General features: G+C 45.1%; 2 protein-coding genes across 19 annotated transcripts in view; both read left to right on the plus strand.

Annotated features, from left to right (window-relative positions):
- The window catches only part of TACC2 (transforming acidic coiled-coil containing protein 2), a 127,258-nt gene extending 124,310 nt beyond the window's left edge, over positions 1 to 2,948 (plus strand). For all 18 annotated transcript variants that reach the window (XM_072931318.1, XM_072931317.1, XM_072931319.1 and 15 more), the window contains 4 exons: positions 79 to 239; positions 573 to 679; positions 1,505 to 1,625; positions 2,379 to 2,948. In XM_072931318.1, coding sequence (XP_072787419.1) covers positions 79 to 239; positions 573 to 679; positions 1,505 to 1,625; positions 2,379 to 2,444 — 455 coding nt within the window. In that variant the 3' untranslated portion in view covers positions 2,445 to 2,948. The remainder of the gene's footprint in view (positions 1 to 78; positions 240 to 572; positions 680 to 1,504; positions 1,626 to 2,378) is intronic.
- A 143-nt stretch (positions 2,949 to 3,091) lies between these two features.
- LOC100231121 (uncharacterized) lies at positions 3,092 to 7,216 on the plus strand. The gene is made up of 3 exons (XM_002189158.7): positions 3,092 to 3,602; positions 4,415 to 4,531; positions 5,033 to 7,216. The coding sequence occupies exons 1-3, from the start codon at positions 3,548 to 3,550 to the stop codon at positions 5,230 to 5,232; spliced, it is 372 nt and encodes a 123-aa protein (XP_002189194.7). The 5' UTR covers positions 3,092 to 3,547; the 3' UTR covers positions 5,233 to 7,216.
- The last annotated feature ends 14,836 nt before the right edge of the window (positions 7,217 to 22,052 follow it).

Genomic DNA, 22,052 nt, shown 5'->3' on the forward strand with positions numbered 1-22,052 from the left:
GATGATAGTGAAATCAGTGGAGTTACTCCTGTTAACCCTTCTGAAACCTCTCTTTTCTCTACCCCTCTCTTCTTTCAGAGGATGAACAGAGAGAGAAATCTGTCTCCCACCACACTGTTCAGCAGCTCATAGTGGAGAAGGAGCAAGCTCTGGCTGATCTGAACTCAGTGGAGAAATCCCTGGCAGATCTTTTCAGGAGATATGAGAAGATGAAAGAAGTCCTGGAGGGATTTCGGAAGGTGAGTCACCTTAACATCTCCGTTAAGAGCAGAGCTGAGCAGATTCTGTGGACCAGAATGTGCTGTGCTGCTGAACAGAAAGCAGGGCTTGTGTTTCCAGCTAATTCTAATGTTCTGCATGGCAAACCATAGTCCTCAGGTGAAGGAACGCATCCTGCTATCAAGTGCAAACAGAAAAACTGTAAATCTCTTTGCATCATGCAATATTCTCTTGCAGGGGGTGTCAGTGTTGGACTGCAGCCCTTCAAACAGCTTTGTGTGACTCCCACAAACAGGTGCCTGTCCTGCATTTTAACCTCTTGGATTAAACTTGGTGTAATTTTCTCTTTTCAGAATGAAGAAGTGTTGAAGAAGTGCGCGCAGGAATATTTGTCACGAGTGAAGAAGGAGGAGCAGAGGTATCAGGCACTCAAAATTCATGCTGAGGAAAAACTGGACAGGTAATTGTGTCATGTATTGAGTCATGGATTCACAGAATGGTTTGGGTTGGAAGGGATTCTAAAACCATCTTTTTCCACCCCCTGCCATAGGCAGGGACGCCTTCCACTATGTCAGGTTGCCCCCAAGCCCTGTCCAACCTGGCCTTGGACACTTCAGGGCTGGTGCATGGATTGCACACGTTTTTTCAGGAGTTCATGCTGCAGAAGGATTCCCATGGCTGGACCTCACATCCCAGACTGCTCCTGCAGTATGCAAAGCAGATTCTGCTCTGTGATAGAGGGCAGAAGGAATGCAGTAATGAGAATTTCTGCAATGTGCTGGTATTTCTTCCAGCTCCTGACCATACAGAACACCTTAAATTTCTGTATTTAGCTAATGTCTTTATATTTGTTTAATGTATTTTCATAAGAAGATCAAGAAAGAAGCCATTAGCCAGTTTCTTTTTTCTAGATTTCTGCATAATGACCAATTAAGCATTTCTAGGGATCATGTTCAGGACTCATAAACAGTCCCATGAACTGGAGATCAGATTTGGAAACTACCATAAAACACTTCTACCTGAGTCATATTTGTGACCCCAGCAGAGGTATCTGGGAGAATCGTGAAGGAAGCCACACAGACAGTAAGAAAAGACTCTGCAGCCCCTGCTGAGCAAGAGAGGGGCTTGTGAAAAGTGTTTGGGGACGAGTCTCAGAATATACTCAAGATGTGCAGAAGGCAGCCCTGCGCTCTCCCCCCATTTCTTAAGGTGCTGTCTGCCCTGAGGCTCCCTCTGCCCTTTCCTGTAGAGAAGCTGGTGTGACCAAACCCTGTGTTTTTTGCAGAGCCAATGCTGAAATTGCACAAGTGAGAGGCAAGGCCCAGCAGGAGCAGGCAGCGTACCAGGCCAGCCTTCGGAAGGAGCAGCTCAAAGTGGATGCCTTGGAGAGAACACTGGAACAAAAGGTAAATAAATCAGGAGCCAAGCTCTGCCTGAGGATTGTCCTGCAGCTCCCTGGCCTTGGGGACAGCAGCTCTCCCCAAATTTTAAGGCAAAACCCCCCTGTGTGCACCAGGTTTGATTTGAGCCCAAGTGTTTGGGGCTGGCTCAGCCTTGGCCAGAGCTCGGGGTGCACCTCTGCAGCCCAGACCTTGGTTTGCTTCAGTTCCCAGACCTTGCTTTAGTTTTTCTCTCAGGTTCTGTTTCCCTTTTTAGTGTTAGCTGTAATTCCAGTGCTAATTCCAAAGTGTCAGTAGGAAATGCCTATTTATATCTCTGTGTTCTCTAGCTCAGCCAAGGGAGCTTGCTTTGGCATAGAACAGCTCGTCCTTGCTTGCAGCTCTGCAAGGCAGGGTGAAAATAATGAAAAAAATAGAAAAGTGCAGGCTAGAAACAAATTTCCACTATTGTGGTGTGCTGGGAATGACTGCTGAGAAGCTGTCTGCTTTGGTGCTAAATTTGATTTATTAAAACTAGAGGAGCTTTATTTGGAAGAAAGGAAGCATTTGTTTGAATGGATGTAGCTGTACTATGAATGTGAACACTGAGTTGTACTATATATGCACATATATCTATATGTATAGATCTCCTGTTCTCAGCATTGGAGAAAAGCTAATTTTCCTACACCTCTCCCACTAGTTAGATAACATTAAAATCAAAAAAAACCCTCATCTTAATGCAGCAATCCTTTCCATAATACTTCATATTTTATTTTCCAGAATAAAGAGATAGAAGAATTAACAAAGATTTGTGATGAACTGATTGCCAAAATGGGGAAAAGCTAACTTTTAACCAAATTTCTGGACTTCGATATTGAGTGCAATATGACCATTGGCACACTGATGTCCATACATTTATGTGGACAGGTTATATTTTCACTTTTTCGTATGCACTACTGTATTTTCTTTCTAAATAAAGTTGATTTAATTGTATGCAGTACTAAGATGACTATCAGAATTTCTTGCTATTGTTTGCATTTTCATAGTATAATTCATAGCAAGTTGATCTCAAAGTTCCTGTATCAGGGAGATTGTCAAGTTCTCTAAGAAATTACAAATTGCTGATCCTAGCCTTCCCTTTGTACATGAGTTCCCATGTTGGATGTCTTTTGGATTTAATATAAACATGTATTACTTGCATGGGGACTCTTGCCTTAAGGAATGTAAACTTTATCTGCATTTGCTGATTTGTAAAATAAAATCTGAAAAAAAAAAAAAAAAAAGGAAAATGCATGTCACAAATGAAATTCTCTATTGTAAATAAATTTTTTCGTTGGAAGTTGAAGATAAGTATGGCTCTCTTTTCTGTCCTTCACTTGCTTATTCCAGCACCAGATGCTCTTGGGAATTAATTCCTCCACAGAAAGCACTTCATGGGTCGCTGCTTGGAACACTTTGTGGGTCACAAGAGTCTGCTGCTTATGTGCACATATCTAGCTCTATATCTTAATGTCTCTCTAAATATATATATATATATATGTGTGTGTCTATGTGTTGGATTTGGACCACTCAAGTCTCAAGCATAGGCTTAATCCTCCAAAATATTTAATGCTCTGACCCTGATCCAGCAAATCCCATGGGCAAATGTAATGAGGCTGCTGGAGGAGTCGGAGGCTGTGGCATGTGGTGACAGGATGGTTTTTAAGCATGTCTGGCACTGAAAGGTGAATAATTTCCTGCTCCTGGAAGAATTTGCCTGCAGGGCTGGTGGAGATGAGGTTGGTGTGATCAGAGGTGCAGCCAGAATAAGCTCCATAAGTAGCACTCTTGAACACCTCTTTATCCTGTAAGTTATCCTCTGCACAGGATTAGGGATGGAGGAGAAGCATTAAGGCTCTAATAGCAAACAAACTGCTTTCTTTGCCTAATGGTGCATCTCTTGGATCTCCATGATGTGGACAGTCTTCAGCCTGGTTCTTGTCAGCTCCTTTTTTGTCCTCAAAAGTAAGTCAGCTCCTTTTTCTTTCCTTTTTTTACTTAATTTGCATTTCCCACCTCAGGCATGGCTGAGCCTCTTTGCTGTTCTGGGCTCCTGTCCTGGATTGGGTGGGTTTCAGGTCATTTTGTGTGTGTGGTTGGCAGCACAGAACCACACCTCAGCTGAGATAAATGTGTGTGCTGGCAGATTCACATGTCCCCACTGATAGCAAGGGTGGGATTTCTGCTCTGCAAGCATCAAGTGTGGTGTTTAAAATATCTTTCAAATTCATGCTTGCCTTTGAAAATACCTTATAGTTTGAGGCAAGGAAAAGAAATAGGATTGAGGTATTGTGTTTAAGCAAGAGCAAAACTGAAGATACACTGTTGTGCTTTCCAGCTGAATTGATACTTTAGGAGAAGGGGAATATTGGATCGTTGTAAGATGTCATGTGTGTACAATGTGCTTGTTCATGGTACTGTGGACCAGAGATCACAATGGAGGGGGGGAAAAAACAACTTTTGGGCTCTGCTTTGAAAATGTTACAAGAAGATACAGATGCAGTTACAGAACATCAGGTGTTTCTTGTATTATTTTAAGTGCAGATTATAACAACTAAATAATCTGGGGTTGATTTTTTTATTACTCCTTTTTTGATCAGTATCTGAACCATTTCTAAAAAAAAAAAAAAAAGCATTGATAAGATTTGCAGACGCTTTGGATTTTCCAAAGCTTTTTTGCAATTATTTTTTCTGTGTGCTTGAAACCATACTAGAAAGATTGATAATTTTAAATACTTGTTGTGAATTCTTAAGTGGTCTCTTCTCCCTCCACCCAGGTGAAGCACTGCAGTGTTACACCTGTGTAGGTTCTAGTGATGAGGACTGCAACAGACAAGGAAGTCAGCAGTGTCCAGGCCATGCAGATGCCTGTGCAGTCATTAGAGGACAAGCAAGTAAGTGTCACAAATGTGTCAGACTTGCTGCATTTGTCACAAAAGAAATAAATAATCAGTGTTGGAAGGAGATGGGTGCATAATAGTTAAGGAGAAAACCAGAAGTAAATGTCTCCTCTCAAAATAAACCCCATTAATAGATTTCAGTGCTAGTTTTGTTGACACAGAATCCCCCTGGGAATGATTTATCTGTGTGCCACAATGAGCTGCACGCACTCTGTGGGAAAGCTGGGAAGAAGCATTTTCAGTATTGCCCACTTTTTACTTAAGTGACTTAGCTGGAAATTAGGATGGAAAAGAAGCTAATGAGCCCCTGCACTTGGGCACACCCAAAGATATTTAGGTGGGAGCTGTCGGTGTGCTGCCTTGTGGCGGCATTCATTTACTTGGGAGGAGCAGCCCAGCCCGAGGTTGGTGCTCAGTGCTGGGGGGGTCAGGCTGGTGCAGGGGGGCTGCAGGTGCATTTTGCAGCCCCCTGGGCTCACTGTGGCTCTGTTGCAGGTGGCATCATGAAGTCCTGCTCGTTCAGGTCCTTCTGCGAGCGGGCCAGGCGGGACGGAGCGCGGGCGCCCGGCGTGAGCGTGCACTGCTGCTACTCCAACAACTGCAACGCCAAGAGCCTGGCCCCCAGGGCCACCAGCTCCAGCCTCACCCTCCTCATCCTCACTCTGCTCTGGCACCCCTTCCTGAAGCTGACATGAAGGGGGAAAAAGAAAACAACAACTCTGCCTTCGTAGCAAGGGATGATAATATTTCCTAATCACATCGCTCCGTGTACCATATATCTCACTAGGCAAAAAGCTGTAGGAAGACCTGACAGATGTCTAGATAAAAATTGTTTTATCTGCTAAATAGGTCTTGATCTCTGTGTAAGAAACGCTGCCCTGTTGCTTATCCTGAGGGGTTGATTGTGAAAATACATAACATTTTCCTGCCATTTGGATAAGGAGAAATTTTTGCTGCAGGTAACCTGGTAGTAAGGTAAAGGGCAAATGTCTGCCAAATACTTCTTACTGCTGGCAGATATTCAAAAGCAAGCTTTTGAATTTTCAAGCTTTGAAATTTTCAAGCACAAAGTGACTGAAAATTCTAACAAGTGAGTTAATCTTTCAGAGTATATTGGCATACTGCACAAAAGGAAACTTGAAATACAGATTATTTAGTATTAATACAAACTGATAAGAGAAAATCCTTAAGAGAATAATAATGCATGGAAGTATATTCTGCTGTATATGATATGTTCCTAGCAGGGGGGCTGGATGGTCTTTTAAGTCCCTTCCAACTCAAACCATTCAATGGTTCCATGCTTGTGTGTATTTCCTTGGAAAAAACACCTTCCAGTCTTCTCTTTTCTGATCCTTTGAGAATCTTACCACAGCATCAGAAGAAGAAGAAAAAATAAGAGCTTGGAAGTTGTTTTTGAACTGGTATTCCATCCAAAGATTGGCTTAATCTATCTCCCTTGCTGGTTTTAAAAACAACTGATTAATCCATGTCTTATAGGCAAATCATAACTTGAGTATAATTCTTGAGGTTTCACTTATGTAAATTATTCTCCACTGCCCTAAACTGCAGTCTTTGAGAGGAAGAATGTATATATCTGTACATGTCTCCCCCTTCAGTGATGTGATTGAGTTGAGATGGTTTATGTATCCTTTTCATTATGCATAGTGAATGAAATTACTTGGATGTCTTTAGAGGTGTAAAGAGAGACTAAATCAATATTTTTAATAAACCCATTCATGGCAAGTTTGCCAAGTAAATGATCCAGAAGGGGTCACTTAGTAGAAGGCATTGTGCATCACTGCCTCCTTTGATCCCAAACTCAAAGGACCAGGCAAGCAGATGAGTGATATTTGTAGATTTTAATGTCCAGCTGTGATGATCTGGTCCAGCCCCTGGCACACAGCGTGCACAGGATTGGCTGAAAGTCCAGCTGGTGTAAGTGAAGTAGAGGTGGTTGTTCCAGTTCTAGTTTTAGTTGCCTGGTAGGAAAAAGGTTAGGTCCTCAAATCTATGGAACTCACAAAATACGTGGCAAAGTAGTTTTCCCCCTAGCTTTGTGTTGTGACTTTTTTCAGTATAATTCTTTGAAAAATCAGTTCTGGGCAGTGTGTAGTAGAATTCTTCACACTGACCAAAATTTTATTCAGGCTGCAAACTCTAGAGCTGCTGCAAGGTCAATCAGTGAGCCCTCCCTGCAGAGTGTGACCCTTGCCTGCCTTGTAGCTGTCACAGGGGCCGAGCTGTCTCCTTCTTTTACTGTGCTCTTTCCCAGTGTGGATCCTTCCATCATCTCATGTAGGTTGTGGCTTCAGCCTGGCTGGATTCTCCCTGTTCAGGTGGGCTCAGACAAGGCAGTTTGGTCTATTTTTAGTCTCTAGGCACCAGTCTGATAAAGCTGTTGGATATAAAGATTGCAACAATGCAGCAGATCTTGGCTGAGAATGTTAATTTGGACTCCAGCGTCTCATTGGTATAAAAATCACTTAAATTGTTGTAAGTATTTTTCATTTCATTCTCAGCTTGAAGCAGTTCCTTCAATCTCTTGTGCTACAGGAAGCAGGTATTGATTGTATCTTTATCTTCACATGGTTCTGTAATGATAAATTTGTATTGAATGTAATCTCTGTATGTGCTCAGTGCATTTCCTTAATGAGAAAATAAATTACATGCAATGGCTGACATTGTCTCTTGGTAAACACAACTGCTTCTTTTAATTGGGATTTCCAGCTGCATCTGGTGCTCTGTTTTCCTGCAGGAATCCTGTTGGGCTTTGTTGGTTTGGGGTTTTTTTTAATGTGGGATATATTTCTTAAATCTGTTGGATAAAATAGTGGATGATGGTAGTGTTCTTGCTGCTACATTTCCATGGTAAAATAAGAAGGTAAATCTCTATCCTCTTGACAAACACCATCTGTCATTCCTGACAGCAGCCAGGACTGGGATCTTCAGGCAGCTCGTACCTCCTCCATCCAATCCTGCCTCCCAAGCTCATCACGGGCTCTGCTTTGCTTTTTGCAGCAAAAAAAGGCATTTTTCCTGCCCAATTATGACCCTGAAGTGTGCCTGCATGTGGATGTCTAGGAAGGATGAACCACTTTTGTGGATTGGTGTTTTCAGACAGGTTTTGTGATGGTTTTTGACATAAGCGTTGACAGGAGGACAAGAACAGAGAAATTAAAAAAAAAAAAAAAAACAAAAAGAAGAAACAGTAGGAATATTTTCTAAACTCCATTAAAATGCAGAAAATATTTTAATGTTTTTGTTGCCATGTCTGTGCAGAGCTATTCCCAGTCACAGGTGCAATAGAAAGTTGGTTGTTCTGAGGGTAATTCCTGCTGCAGCCACAGGCTCCTCCTCCCTTCCTCTGTGTCAGCAGCAGAGAGGCTGATGCTGAAATGCTTTCTGCTGCAACTCAGAATGTCAGGACTTCTTTTTCATCTCTTGTATCAGTTGGATTTTTGTAGTGGCTCAGTTGGGTAAGTGCTGGGTGTCAGTGTAACTCTGCCCTCTGCCCTCCAAGGAAGGATCTCCAAAAAGATTCATGATTTCTAAGTGAGAGAAAATTTCTGTTGCACCTATAGCCCAAATGATAATTGCCATTATTCCTTTCTATTCTCTTGGTTTTGGCTCTACAAACAGCATTCCTTTGTTTTCCTGGTCTTGTCAAGGGCTCCAGAGTCTCTGGGACTTCTCTGGAGGGCACAGCTCAGCAGAGTGGCTTGAGCTCTCTGGAAGAGTGAAAATTTGCTATTTAATTTGTGTCAGTGTTCATCCACACCTGGATTTTTCACAGTGAGTATGAGGTACCAACTTGTCCCTTGTTCTTGGTGAGGAATAAGCAATTCTTGTGGCCTTGAAAATCTAGATCAGACAAGATCAGCTCAACACTGGCTGTGCAATTTAATGAAAGCTCCGAGTACATCTTGGTGTCACAAACCATGGTTTATTTTTAACTTTTTTTCCTCATGTGAAATTTTAGTCATGCATTTCTGGCCAGTAGGGATTAAACAAAAAACATGTTTGAAGCCTGTGTTCCCATGTCTTTGTGTGCAAAGAAAGCCCAGCTGTGACAGATTTCATTGTGAGGACCACTCCAAAGGGTCTCAACCTTTCTGCACCTACAGATGTTCAGGACTCAGCCTGGAGCTGTTGGCTGTGGTTGGTAACATGCCCTTGGGGAGGAGTTTTGTGCTTCTGAAATCAGAATTCTGAGTGCAATTCCTGGAGCCCAGGGTTATCTCCCTGCATACACACAGACTACCTCTTACCACCCACAACCAGCAGTGCACGGAGTCTTTTTAATTTGAATTTAATTGGTAAATTTGTGACATGCTCAGAGGTGGCATATTTACTCACAGAATGGGGAAAAACGATAATAATATTAATCCCATAAAGAGTGTAGTGAGAAATTTCCCATGTTGGTGGTGTAGGTGCAGGTGAACTTTCTTAGCATCTGAGGAAAAAAACCCACAAGTGAAAAGCCAATGTGGGGTTGAGTTTGGAAAGAGCCACAGAAGCAGCTCGTGCTTGGCAGGGTGGCTTCATGGCAAGTAGATCTTGTCAAAAACACTCATTTGAGGTTATGGTTTTTGCTGATAAAGGCAAATACATTGATTTTTTGCAGCACATTTCAGATGAAATCACAGTTGTGATACACAGACTGAGAGTTCAAGAGCCAGGAGAGTGAAAGACTGCAAAAACAAGTTCTCTGGAAAATCTTCCAAGTGGTGGCTTGACAGAGGCGAGCTCCCATCATCTCTCCAACAGCTCCAGGACGGTGCCATGAGAAGTGTGACAAAAAAAAGGGGCTGTCAGAGCTCTGCCATGTCTGCATGCAGCTATTCCTGCATGTTGCCATAGGGATGGGTTTCCAAGGGAGACAGGTGATGCATTTTTCTGAAACAAAACTGGAGAAGCGAGATGAGAGTGGGAGGATGGGGCTGAGCATTTTATCACAGAACCACAGACTGGAAGGGACCTTAAATCCCACCCAGTGCCACCCCTGCCATGGCAGGGACATCTTCCACTATCCCAGGTGCTCCAAGCCCCAATATCCAACCTGGCCTTGGGCACTGCCAGGGATCCAGGGGCACCACAGCTGCTCTGGGCACCTGTGCCAGGGCTGCCCACCCTCACAGGGAGGAATTTCTTCCCAAATTTCCATCTAACCCAATCCTCTTTTTTACCCTCCAAACCTTCCTTTCTTCCATGCTTACCATGAGTAATCCCTTAAGGAGTGCACTTCTCCTAAAATTCCTTACATCTTGTATAGCAGCCTGGCTTAGCCCCACAGGCAATATTTCTCTTAAAACCATTTTAGCTGCAAGCCCAAAAGACTTTCAAGTATGAGATCATGTTTGACAGGTGAAGAGGAATTTCTCTCTTGAAGCCATTTGCCTTCTCTGAGGACCTCCTGCCTTTCATCCTCACCAAAATAGTTTTAATTTTTTCCTTTAAATGCTCAGTATTGGAACACTGGCAGAGACTCAGCCAAAAAAATAAGACTCGTGCAAATCACTGATTGCTCCTGCCTTCACTGGAGACATTCAATGTTGTGTTTTAATGTCAGTCATTCTCAGTTTCTGATTTTCAGTGAAACAAACATCAGTGTCTGTAGATCAGAAGCTCAGAGGGACTGGCTGCTGTCTCTTCAGCTGGGTCAGAGCCTGATTTTCCCTAAAGAAACTTTGGATTTGTGGGTTTGCTCCTGAGCTCTCCCAACCTAAAGAGAGCTACTGCAACATATCCTTGAGATTGCTGAGGGTTTCATCTCCTTTTAGCAACTTTTTACAGTTTTTGGAGGGCTTTCCAATGCAAGTAAAATCTCCACAAGTGTGCAGGTATTAAATTCAAGTTCTCATCCTTATGTGTCACCGGAATGACATTTCTAATAGGAGGATAATATTTGAATTTCCTCCTCACACTCTGGTGATTACCAGCCTTAATCAGCAGGGCAAGATGTGCTCTAATTTTACTTTATGCTGAGCATTTGAAGTCCCAATGGCCAAAGCTCACATGAGGCAGCTCCAGAGCAAAGTTCCTGCCCCCCTGGTGCCTGCCAGGAGCTGAGTGTGGCACAGGATCCATCCAAATCACAGCTGGGCTGCAGAGCTGGGGAAACCTGCAGTCACAGCAGTGAGCACCTATTGTAAATGTAGGTGAACTTGGTGGGAAGAAATGATGGTGTCTGACTCAATTCAGAAGGCTGAATGACTTCTTTATTATAACTATACTATAATATGTTAATATATTATTAAAGGAGATACTAAAACTACATACTTACTTTTTCTAACTACCATATCTAACCAACAACTCTTGGCCTTCTCTCAAGAGCCCAGCCCCAGGTGGGTTGGATTTGCCATCAAGCTCAAACAATCCTCACCAGAATCCAACCAAGCAATCACCCCAGGTAAACAATTCTCCAAACACATTCCACATGGGAAAAACAAAGAATAGAAATAGAAATTGTTTTCTTTTTCCTCTCTCTGTACACCTCTATGAAAAATCCTGAAAGAGAGAAAAATGTACCTACCACAAACATCTGTTGCTGTTAGACACGAAATAAGTACACAGAAGCTTGGCGAGTTCAAGAGAGAAAAAATCCAGATAATTTTATATATGACCTTGCAATATATAGAATTCTAAAAGTGACAGTGGATTGGAGGATGAAATTGCTACATCTCTAACTACACTGGTTAAACCGTCTATCAGTTCTCTCCTCACACAAAGAATGCAAAACAATCATTATTTACATGAATAGTGTGTGAGAACTCAAGTAGAAATATGTAAACATTATCAGAAGCCTAAAGAACTTTTATGAGAACTTTAAAACTTTCAAAAGAACTAAAAAAGAAAACACTTTTAAAAACCAGAGCAACAAGCCCCCTGCAGTATCCAATGGCCTCAGAGATGCTTTGAGTCTCACTTCTGATGCACTGCATCCGTGAGAGCGGGGGCAGAGCAGCAGGGAACAAGCTCTGCCCTCATCTCCTTTAGTCCTTAAGGGTTAAGTTTCACTTTTTGGAGCTGTCTTTTTGCACTGTACCATTAACAGTGCTCATGAGTACTTGGCAGCCTCCATCACTTGTTTCCACATTCTCCCAGCCAACTATGACTCCTCACACTGGATAAACACGTCTGGTTCTGCTAAATATTCTGTTTCAGCGATTAGGACTCTGGAAAGAGCAAATCAGTTACTGAGATGAAGCAAATCCATGAGTGGGGCAGTGAACTGGGCCAGGAAAAAATGTTCCTGGGGAAATCATGGGAGCAGAGCTGTGCCTGGGGGCACTGGCAGGGCTTTATCAGCATTCCTGAAATCAGGGCTGTGAGGAGCAGAGACCCACCAGCTCCTTTCATGGCTTTAGGCAGCAGCTGAAAAGGACAGGTTTGTCCCTGGGTTGGTTTGCTTCACTCACCCCAAGGCTTAGGACAGGAGGAGCTTCTTCTAAAGCATCTCCCCAACACCTTCCAACCCAATTTTTTTTCTAGATTTAGGAGATTTTTCTCCTGCATGCCAGCATGTGGATGTCTGGGGCTCTTTAAATGAGGAGGGCTTTGCAGAGTTTGCTCAGTTGCTGGTGGTTTCAGCTGTGATAAATGAGGGACTGTGCCAGCCAGGAAGTTTTCCAGAGCTGGCCTCCATGGGGCTCTTCTGAGGATGATGACAAGCAGGGGGGGGGGAAAAACTCCTTTGATTTGACACCTCCTGTTAACATCAGAGAGAAGCAGACCCTGGAAAACCCATCTCCTCAAAAGTCAGGCTCCCCTGTGGAAACTGAAAACAATGCTTTGCTCATGAGTGATCAGGAGTGGAGTGATCTCATCTGACCTTTGCTTTAATATGGCTTATCCAAAGCTTTTTGTGCTTATCCAAACCTTGGCTCCAGGCTGCACTGTGAGCCCAGGCTATTCGGGGCAAATCCTGGTGACCTCTCCTTCAGCTGGCTCTCCTCAGGAGGATGAAGAGGGGATTACTGCCCATGGAGGGGTGTCCTGAGCCAGCAAATAAAACACTGCTGCCCCTCTTGGAGCTGATTTCTAAGCCATGGTGTGCTGGAGGATCTGTCTGTGCCCTGTCTCACAGACCAGTTCTCCAGGAGACAGATGGCCTGTGGGCTGCACTGGTCCCAAGAAATACAGTCACTGACAGCCTTAAAATAGTTCTCTTTATACATTTATTTTTCTTCTCTAAACCACTTTTGCTCTAGATTTGCCCAGCACCTACAGAAGCATTTTCATTCCTGTTACTTCCATACCTGGGAGACTGAGATCGAGGTGGCCACGAGCCCCAGTCAGGCAGAGGGGATGGGACTGGAGCCAGTGGCTGCAAGGGGGACAATGTTTAGTGATGTTGGTGGCCCTGGAAGGTTGCCCTGGCTGGAGTGAGGTGCCTGCAGACAGACACTGCCCCTCAGGTGTCCCAGCCTGTCCCAGAGCTGCCTGTCTGGATGTCAGCTTTGTCCCACTCCCCTGCTGGCTGCTGCTGGGAATTTGGATGCATTTTAAATCAGATTAGACTCCCCTAGTTCTGCATGAAAAGCCTGAAGAGGCTGCAGTGCCAAATCAGGGGGCTCATTTAAGGTGTTTTTGTTGAGCATCGGTTCTTTTGTTGAGCTCTTGTTCTTTATTGTTCCTGCAGAAAAAAATCACCTTCATTTCTTTGCTGCATAATTTCACCTTCCACTGTCCCAGCTGCTCCAAGCCCCATCCATCCTGGCCTTGGACACCTCCGGGGATCCAGGGGCAGCCACAGCTGCTCTGGGGCCTCACCACTCTCAGGAAATCCTTCCCAATCTCCCACCCAAATTCCCCTGGTCCAGTCTGAAGCCATTCCCCGTGTCCTGTCCCTCCATCCCTTCTCCCCAGTCCCTCTCCAGCTCTCTTGGAACCATTTTAGGCCCTGAAGAGGCTCTGAGCTGTCTCTGGAGCTTTCTCCACTCCAGGTGAGCACCCCCAGGAAAGAGGGGGTGATTCAGAATCTGCAGCTCTGACAGACCATGGTCGGGGCTTCCACACAGGGCAAAATGAAATCAGCTTTCAGCCACACTGGTCTGGGGAACTCAGGGAGTTCTCCGGAGCAGCTGTTTGTTTTGTAGCATTTTTAAGTTCAAACTGAACTAGAATTGCCTCTCTCAGAGGAATCAAATCAGCCACAGGTAGCTGGGGGTACCCACCTTGATTAGCAGAGGCTCCTGGGCAATCTCTCAGCTTTTTAATTGCTTCCAAGGCCAGCAGCCTGCACAAAGCCAAGTGCTAACCCTTGAAAAGTCAGATGGTCTCACTGGTGGCCAGGGAACAGCACACATCCACACAAAGCTGCCACAGAGGGGCATTTATGGCAGCAATAAGCACTTTTCTCTGTCCCTGCACCGTGCTGGGGCTGGCAGGCAGCAGGAGCTGTGCTGGCCATTGATCTGCTGCTCAGCACCCCTGAGATGCCCTTGGCTGGACATTTCCTCAGCCATGCCTGCAGTCCTGCATCCAAGCTGTTCTCTGCAGAGAGCTGGAGCAGATAATTGTGTATGCAGCATGATAAAATCCAGCTCTGCTGTGTGCTTTAAGCTCTCCCAGGAACGAGAGCAATGCACAGAACTGCATCACAGGCTGCAAAAAACCCTGCCACAGTGACTGCTCCTCTCAGCACCTCATTTCCAGAATTGTGGGGGTGAAATATCTTGTTTCTGAAAGCTGGGGACCATTTGAATTTTAAAAAAAATGTAATTACAACTCAAAATTGATAATAAGTGGCAGCACTAGAAGGAGAATCTGCATCTTGTCAGTCATTTGATTTAAGGTAATTATGTCAAGCACAAGGCAGGGGATGAGCTGATCTGTGGTGTGCAGGTATCAGTGGAAACTGCTCCTGTGCACTCTGAATCCAGGGAGCAGATTCAGATGGAGCTTTTGACTCTCAGCTTATCTTAATGGCTGAATTAGTTTGAGAATGAGCCTATTTTTGCATAGCTTATCATGAGAGCATCTGCAGAACTCCTTGCTAGGCTGAGGAACAGCAGGGCCATGGAGGGAGGAATCTGTCACAGGAGTGGGAGGTGCTTTTCATCATAACCACGTAAATCCAAGTGAGTGTGATCTGTATTGATCTGGCTTTTGAGTTGTCACAGCTCCTCCAACTGAAATACAGCCAGGAGGCTGCAAAGTTGGTCACCATCACACTCATGACCCTCTGTAGACCTTTCCTTCCCTTTCCTTCCCTTCCCCCTTTTCCTTCCCTTCCCTTCCCTTCCCTTCCCTTCCCTTCCCTTCCCTTCCCTTCCCTTCCCTTCCCTTCCCTTCCCTTCCCTTCCCTTCCCTTCCCTTCCCTTCCCTTCCCTTCCCTTCCCTTCCCTTCCTTCCCAACACTAAAAATTCTTGTCTCTATTATCCTGCTGCAGCACATGAAAACAAATACTGAAAAAAGTCCTCTTGGTTGGCTATTTAAACTAAAGCAATGCAGAAATATTTAAACTTTTCATTTTTTCTCGAATTATCAGCACACAAAAACCTCTTGGCACGCAGCAAACACAAACTTCTCTCAAAGGCAGGAACGCACCCCCACATTTGTGTACAATTTATTCATCTTTCTTGTTTGAAAAACTTGGTTTTGCACAAGCAAAGTAATGACAGCAATGACAGTGATTGACAGGAATGCTGAACATGAAGATTCAAAGCCACTACAATTTCATCTGCAGCCCCCTTCTGTTAATATTTAAGTGTCCTTAAATTGCATTTAATTTGTGCATGTGATTTGTTCCTGTGATGGAGCAAGACATCAAACAGCAATCGAGAACTGACTGATCAGGGTGATTTTTTTGGTTCATTAAGTGTGCTGCCTCTGCTCCCTGCTAAAAATGAAATGGAGGGAAGGACTACTGATGATATCAGAGTCAAATTGCTTTTTAGAAACAAGGTTGTACAAAAATCAAAGACCCTTTCCTCTGAGGATTTGGAATGCCCCCAGACCTCTCTCCCAGCTCAGAGCTCCTGTTTTCCCAGGATTATGGAGGGCATTAGCAGCTGTCCTGTCCTGGAGCACTGCAGCTCTTCCCTCTCCCCAGCTCCTCTCTTGGGATCCCTGGTCACTCTGGTCTCTTCAGAACCACTAAAACATATTTTTTCCCCTTTTTTTCACCCCTCCATATACTAAAATAATTACTTTTTCATCTTTCTATCACCCCAACTCAACTTCCTTCTGAAAACTCCTTTTTCCTTGGGAATTTTTTCTTTCTTCCAGCTGGCAGCAGTTCTTGGGCACTTCTGAACTGCTCCCCAGCTGCTGCCTGTGCTTGGCTGGCATCTGGCTCCCACGCAGGGCACCGAGATTCCCAGGCTGCTCTTACAATAATAGGAAACTTAACACCCATTCTGGGGACTGCTAATGTGAAAAGATCTTTTGAGCTTTCCCCAAAGAAAATGCCAGAGAATGTTCTGTTGGCAAACAGCTGTTAGCAACCAAAGTCCTGCCCCCACTCCGGTTTAACTGTTAAAATGGCCTTTTAGACTCACTCCTTTCAGCTTTTGGTTACAAAATCAAGATATTTCTTTCTATATGCTTGAAAAGTATTCTTCTCTGCATCACAGGTTTCAACAAATCTGGAGTTTGCCAAGCTGCATCTGTAGCTGCTGGCCAGAGGTGGAGACAGCTCTGAGGCCTGGGGATATTCCCTGGGGTAGGAGGACTCAAAATGACCAAACTGAGGAGTGGTTCAGGAACTTCCAAACTGCTGATGGACACCCCAGAGCTCTTGGGAACAGCATCTGCATGCACCGAGTTGAATAAAGCATCTCTGTACATGGCTTTTGTTGTGTTAGTTGATAAAAACTGGGCTGGAAATGGGTGAAGTCTGGCACCTACGTGAAATTGAGTTGCTGATTAATTTGCCCATTGATTTAGGTCAATTTATGAGGTCATAGAATCATAGAATGGTTTGGGTTGGAAAGGACCTGACACTCATTTTGTCTGAACCCCAAAGACACCTTCCACTGTCCCAGGGTGCCCGATCCAACCTGGCCTAGGACACTGCCAGGGATCCAGGGGCAGCCACAGCTTCTCTGGGAACCTGTGCCAGGGCTGCCCACCCCCACAGGAAACAATTCCTTCCCAAAATCCCACCTAACTTTGCCCTCTGACACTTCAAAGGCTTTCCTCTTGTCCTGTCACCCCATTCCCTTGCAAAAAGTCCTCCAGCTCTCTTGTAGGATTTTTCAGACAATTAATTTATGCTCTGTGGGGCTTTAATTTTATTGGCATGAAAGATGTGCTGAACCCAGGCTGACAACGGGATTCTGTTGCCTGAGCTCCCACTGGCAGTGGGAAATGCTCTGGGACCTGGGTGATGCTCCCAGCCCTGCTCTGTCCTCAGAGGCCCTGAGGATGGGCCCAGCCCCAACCATTTCCCCAGCCCCAGATGGTGCTTCCAGCCCCTGTCCTGCTCCATCCCTCTCCCCTCTCCATCCCTGTCCCCTCTCCATCCCTGTCCCTATCCCATCCCTGTCCCATTTCCATCTCTACTCCATTCCTGTCCCTGCTCCATCCCTGTCCCTGCTCCATCCCTGTCCTATCCCTGTCCCATTTCCCTCTCTACTTCATCCCTGTCCCTGCTCCATCCCTGTCCCTGCTCCATCCGTCCTTGTTCCAGCCCTGTCCCTGCTCCATCCATGTCCCCTCTCCATTCCTGTCCCTGCTCCAGCCCTGTCCCATTTCCATCTCTACTCCATTCCTGTCCCTTTTCCATCCCTGTCCCTGTCCCATCCCTGTCCCCTCTCCATCCCTGTCCCTGCTCCAGCCCTGTCCCTGCTCCATCCCTGTCCCTGTTCCATCCCTGCTCCATCCCTGTCCCTGTCCCATCCCTGTCCCTGTCCCATCCCTGTCCCTGCTCCATCCCTGTCCCTGCTCCATCCCTGCTCCAGCCCCGTCCCTGTTCCATCCCTGTCCCATTTCTATCCCTGTCCCATCCCTGTCCCTGCTCCATCCCCGTCCCTGCTCCCATCCCTGTCCCCTCTCCATCCCTGTCCCCTCTCCATCCCTGTCCCTGTCCCATCCCTGTCCCATTTTTATCTCTACTCCATCCCTGTCCCTGTTCCATCCCCGTCCCATCCCTGTCCCTGTTCCATCCCTGTCCCATCCCTGTCCCCTCTCCATCCCTGCTCCATCCCTGTCCTTGTTCCATCCCTGTCCCATTTCCATCCCTGTCCCATCCCTGAACCCTCTCCATCCCTGTCCCCTCTCCATCCCTGTCCCATCCCTGTCCCCTCTCCATCCCTGTCCCCTCTCCATCCCTGTCCCATCCCTGTCCCTGTCCCAGCCCTGTCCCTGCTCCATCTCTGCTCCATCCCTGTCCCCTCTCCATCCCTGTCCCCGCTCCATCCCTGTCCCATCCCTGTCCCGCACTGCTCCCTCCTGCCAGCAGATGGTACCCGGCATTTAGGAACAGCTCCTCTCTGCGCTCCAGCAGCAACGAGCCCGTTCCAGAGGCGGCTCCATCCCTCCCGCGACCCTCAGAGCCCCCCGTGCTCCGTGCCCAGCTGCCTCAGGATGGCAGCTCCCCTTTCTTTAGGTGTGACATCATTTGTGACACTCCCAAAAGTGTTAATATCGGCGCCTGGGGTCCTGCAGGAGCAGCTTGGCTCAGGAATGCTTCCAGCCCAGAGCAGCCAGGCACCTGCAAACACCTCCAGTTCACATCCAGGCTGAATTAGGGAGATACAGCCCCGTGCACGCCGAATTTCCACACAAAATAAATCCTAAAATACATTTGTAGGTGCTCACGCCTTTTAGGAGGGTGGTGATAACGCCAGCAATGAAAACAAGGTCACAAAACAGCCGAATATGTCCTTGGGTCAGCTTACAAGCACCCCTGTAAAAGTTAAATCAAAAATCTCTTTCCCAAACCAGGTTTGCTTTTATTCATAGATGGAAGGGACATCAAAGATTGTCTTTTTCCAACACCTTCCACTGTCCCAGGATGCTCCAAGCCAAACCTGTCCTCGGGCACTTCCAGGGATCCAGGGGCAGCCACAGCTGCTCTGGGCAAGGGCTCAGCACCCTCACAGGGAACAATTCCTTCCTAATATCCAACCTAAACCTCTTTTTTTTGGTTTAAAGTCATTCCCCCTTGTCCTGTCCCTCTCTGCAGAGGTCAGGAGCTGCTCCCTTGGCAGCTGTCCCTGTGGGCAAACCCTGGATCTGCCAGAGCCCATTCCCTGCCCCAGGACAGACAGCACAGAAGCTCAGGAGCAGCACTGTGAGCACAGCCCAGCCTTTCCCGTGGGATGAATCCACACTTGTGAGCTTTGTCCTGCTCCTTTATGGAATTTCTGCTTCCTGCAGAGACACCAGGCTGGTGTCTGGACTAGTTACACTCTAATTTTTCACTTACACAGAATGGTTTCACATTTATTCCAATGCAGAAGGGAGAATCAGGCAAATACACTGTGAAATGGCCAAAAAAAAAAAAAAAAATCAATACGTAACACTGGTATCATGCATTTTCTCTAAGAACTCTTACACTGAACATAGATTCTAATAAAATCACCTAAAAAATATTCAAACCTCTTTTTGTTTAGCTACTTTATCCAGATCTATCTCAAAATCCTGCAAATATTCTACGTGATATTGGCATCGTTAAGAGTTTACTTGTTATGAAGGCTCTGAAGTTTATGATGCTGTCTTGCAGCTACAGGGACAACCATAAAAATATAAAAATATAAAAATATAAAAACATAAAAATATAAAAACATAAAAACAGAACTCCAGATTTCCCTGTCAATATGACCACAGTGACCCAGAGCAGAGGGAAGGCTGATGGGACGAGGCTCTGTACTGAACATCAGTCTTTTACACCCAGATACAGAAATAACTTATTTTTTAAAGATAGCTAAATGTTTCCCCACAGATATATAAACATTCCTCCATGTCTGGAAACACTGTGTTGTAACCCAGCATACCATGGCCACCAGTGGAGTGGAGCATTTTAAAACAAACAAACAGCAAAGAAATGATGATGGGCACGAAAAACATGAAAGCAAATTTTCTGGAAGGTTTGTTGTTGCTGCCCTTTTAAAATGAAACAGTCTGGGGATTTGTCAGAAGGTTCAAAATATTGACAGTCTCACCTCCCTGCTTTTGTTCCTAAACTCTTCCACCTTCAGCTGCACTGCAATTTTTTGATATTAAGCATAGCTTCTCTCCAATCCCATCCAGTTAATTATGTTTTAATAAGAAAGAAACCTCAAATGTAATGAAATAATTAGAGAGTACACAACACAAGCACTGACTTAGTAGAAATGTGATGAAGGGCTTTTCCCCTGCAGTTTCCTGATTTTAATACCTAATGAGGATCTTAAAGTCAGTAAAATGAGAATAGTCCTGATAGACAAAAAAAGTGTGCTTTCCCAGCTTCTGAGGCAATGACACCGACATCACCTTTTCCACTGGAAGAGCAGGAGGTTTTCCTTCAGCCCAGCTGCCACCACAAACACCCGTGGCAGTGGATCCCTCCTCATGTTTGATCTCCTTCAGAGCAGCCTCCTCCACACCTGCCTTGTCCCTGGCAGGTTTTTCCCTATGGACAGCCAGGGACAATTTCCATCCTCTGGTTTGGGAAACCTGTGGAGGTTCAGGTGGGATCCCAGGATGCTGAGATCCTGCTCCTGCAGCCCGAGGTGCTTTCACAACCTCTGTTCCACAATTCCCTCCATCCTACCCCTGCACTCATCCTCCAGCTGCTGCTGCTCCCAAAATCTTCACAGCCCACGGGAATCATGGTGTGGTATCCCTACTCCAGCTGTTTGCCTTCTAACGAGTAAATAATCCGACATTTCTCTCCTCCCTGTTAACCAGATCTGTCCAGCAGAGAAATTATTCCTTATGTTGAAAGAAAACACAAAAAATGAGGAAGGTCGGTGTGTTTCTAGTTAGGAAACATGGACCTGTTACATTTATCTATTGCATTCAGGCCCAGCATGGACCTACTGCATTTATCCTGAGCAGGCAGAGGGAAATCAGCCCTTTGATCTCCATCCCATCCCAGCAGCAAAGGTCACTCCGGATTTACAGTCTTATTATTTCCCAAATGTTTGTGGAAGCTCTGACTCCCCACCTAGTGCTTCCCAACGTGCTGTGGTTGGAAATGCTGTCACAGGGCTGAGCTCTCCCTGGCCTGGGAACACGGAATAAATAATTGATGCCAATCTGTTGTTAACAACTCTTTTCTTCCTGCTGATTATTTACACTCCGTGAATTTCACCTTCTGGAAACAGCTCCTAGGGATAAATCCAACTCCTGAAACAGTTCTACTATATTTTAGCAGGTGAGGAAGTGAATTCGAGTGGAAAGAAGTTAATTCCATTCCAATTCAATTTTTTTTAAATAGAAACTTTAAATTTTTTATGCATTTTCTTATACTGACAAGAATTTGCTCTTAAATAATTCTTCCAAAAGGCATATTTCTATTTCATCTATTAAGTGTTCATGGAAAATCAGAGAAATCTGGTTTATTTCTTATAGCAATCACAGTACATAAATGTCAGGCCATTTGCTGTAGCATCCCTGTGAAGGAAAGGTGCTGAAGAGGAAATTTGCCTCAGGCCTCAAATTATATCTTGCTGGAACCTGAATCACATTTTTTTGAAAGCTCCTAAAATGCGTGGGAGAGGGTAATGATCTGTACTGAGATAACACAAATAATTTTCTTAGTCTTCCCAGACTGAAATTAATTGGTCCTGAGCATGGTTTTAAATAAGTGACATTAAAGAAATACATGGTTACCCCACAGGGATGAGCTACCCAACATTTTAATGTTGCATCCTTATCTTGTTTTGTATTCCTGGCCACGTGATATTGACTCTGGAACAGCAGGCAAGATGTTTTAATTGCACATAAATAATTATGTAAATGTAGATAGCAATGCTTGTTGAAATTAATCATTCATTATCACTGTGGAAAAAAAAAAAAAAAGAATGGCAATGATGAGATACTGCTGCTGAAAGCTGAGCTGAAATCCTGTTTCATTTCTCAGTCGGCCTTCATGAAATGTGCTTGATGAATATCAATTCACCCCACTGGGTAACTCTGCCTGAGGGAGGAGACACTTCCCAGGGAGGGGAAGGAATATTTGTAATAATTAAAGGCCCATCAAGAGATCACAAAGCAACTTATGGAGGAGTTTAAACGGCTTTTATTCACATTTGTGAGTAAGGAAGGAGTGATAGACAAAAGAGACATTTAAGTAGAGTTATAGAGAGGGATTGAACATTAAGAACATTAAACAACCTTTCCCAAAATAGAGGTACCTGCTCTGCATCATTCTCCCACCAGGGATCCCAAAACCTGCAGGATCAGCTCCACACCAGCAGCAGGGCTGGGAAGAAAACTCCTGTTCCCAGTGCCTGGCAGGATGGTGGGACATGAGCTCCTAATCCTGCTCTTTGAAAAGAGCTTTTGGGGTGCTGAACCCCGGGATGGGGTTGGGGATGGCCGTGGCTGCCCCATGGGTGTCACAGCCTCCCCCTGCAG

This window comes from Taeniopygia guttata, chromosome 6 (assembly GCF_048771995.1).
Source record: "Taeniopygia guttata chromosome 6, bTaeGut7.mat, whole genome shotgun sequence".
Lineage (NCBI taxonomy): Eukaryota > Metazoa > Chordata > Aves > Passeriformes > Estrildidae > Taeniopygia > Taeniopygia guttata.

Coding starts and splice junctions, on each gene's coding strand:
- LOC100231121 (XM_002189158.7), top strand. CDS start 3,548: ATGATGTGGACAGTCTTCAGCCTGGTTCTTGTCAGCTCCTTTTTTGTC. Junction 3,603..4,414: donor CTCCTTTTTTGTCCTCAAAA/GTAAGTCAGCTC, acceptor CCCTCCACCCAG/GTGAAGCACTGCAGTGTTAC. Junction 4,532..5,032: donor AGTCATTAGAGGACAAGCAA/GTAAGTGTCACA, acceptor GCTCTGTTGCAG/GTGGCATCATGAAGTCCTGC.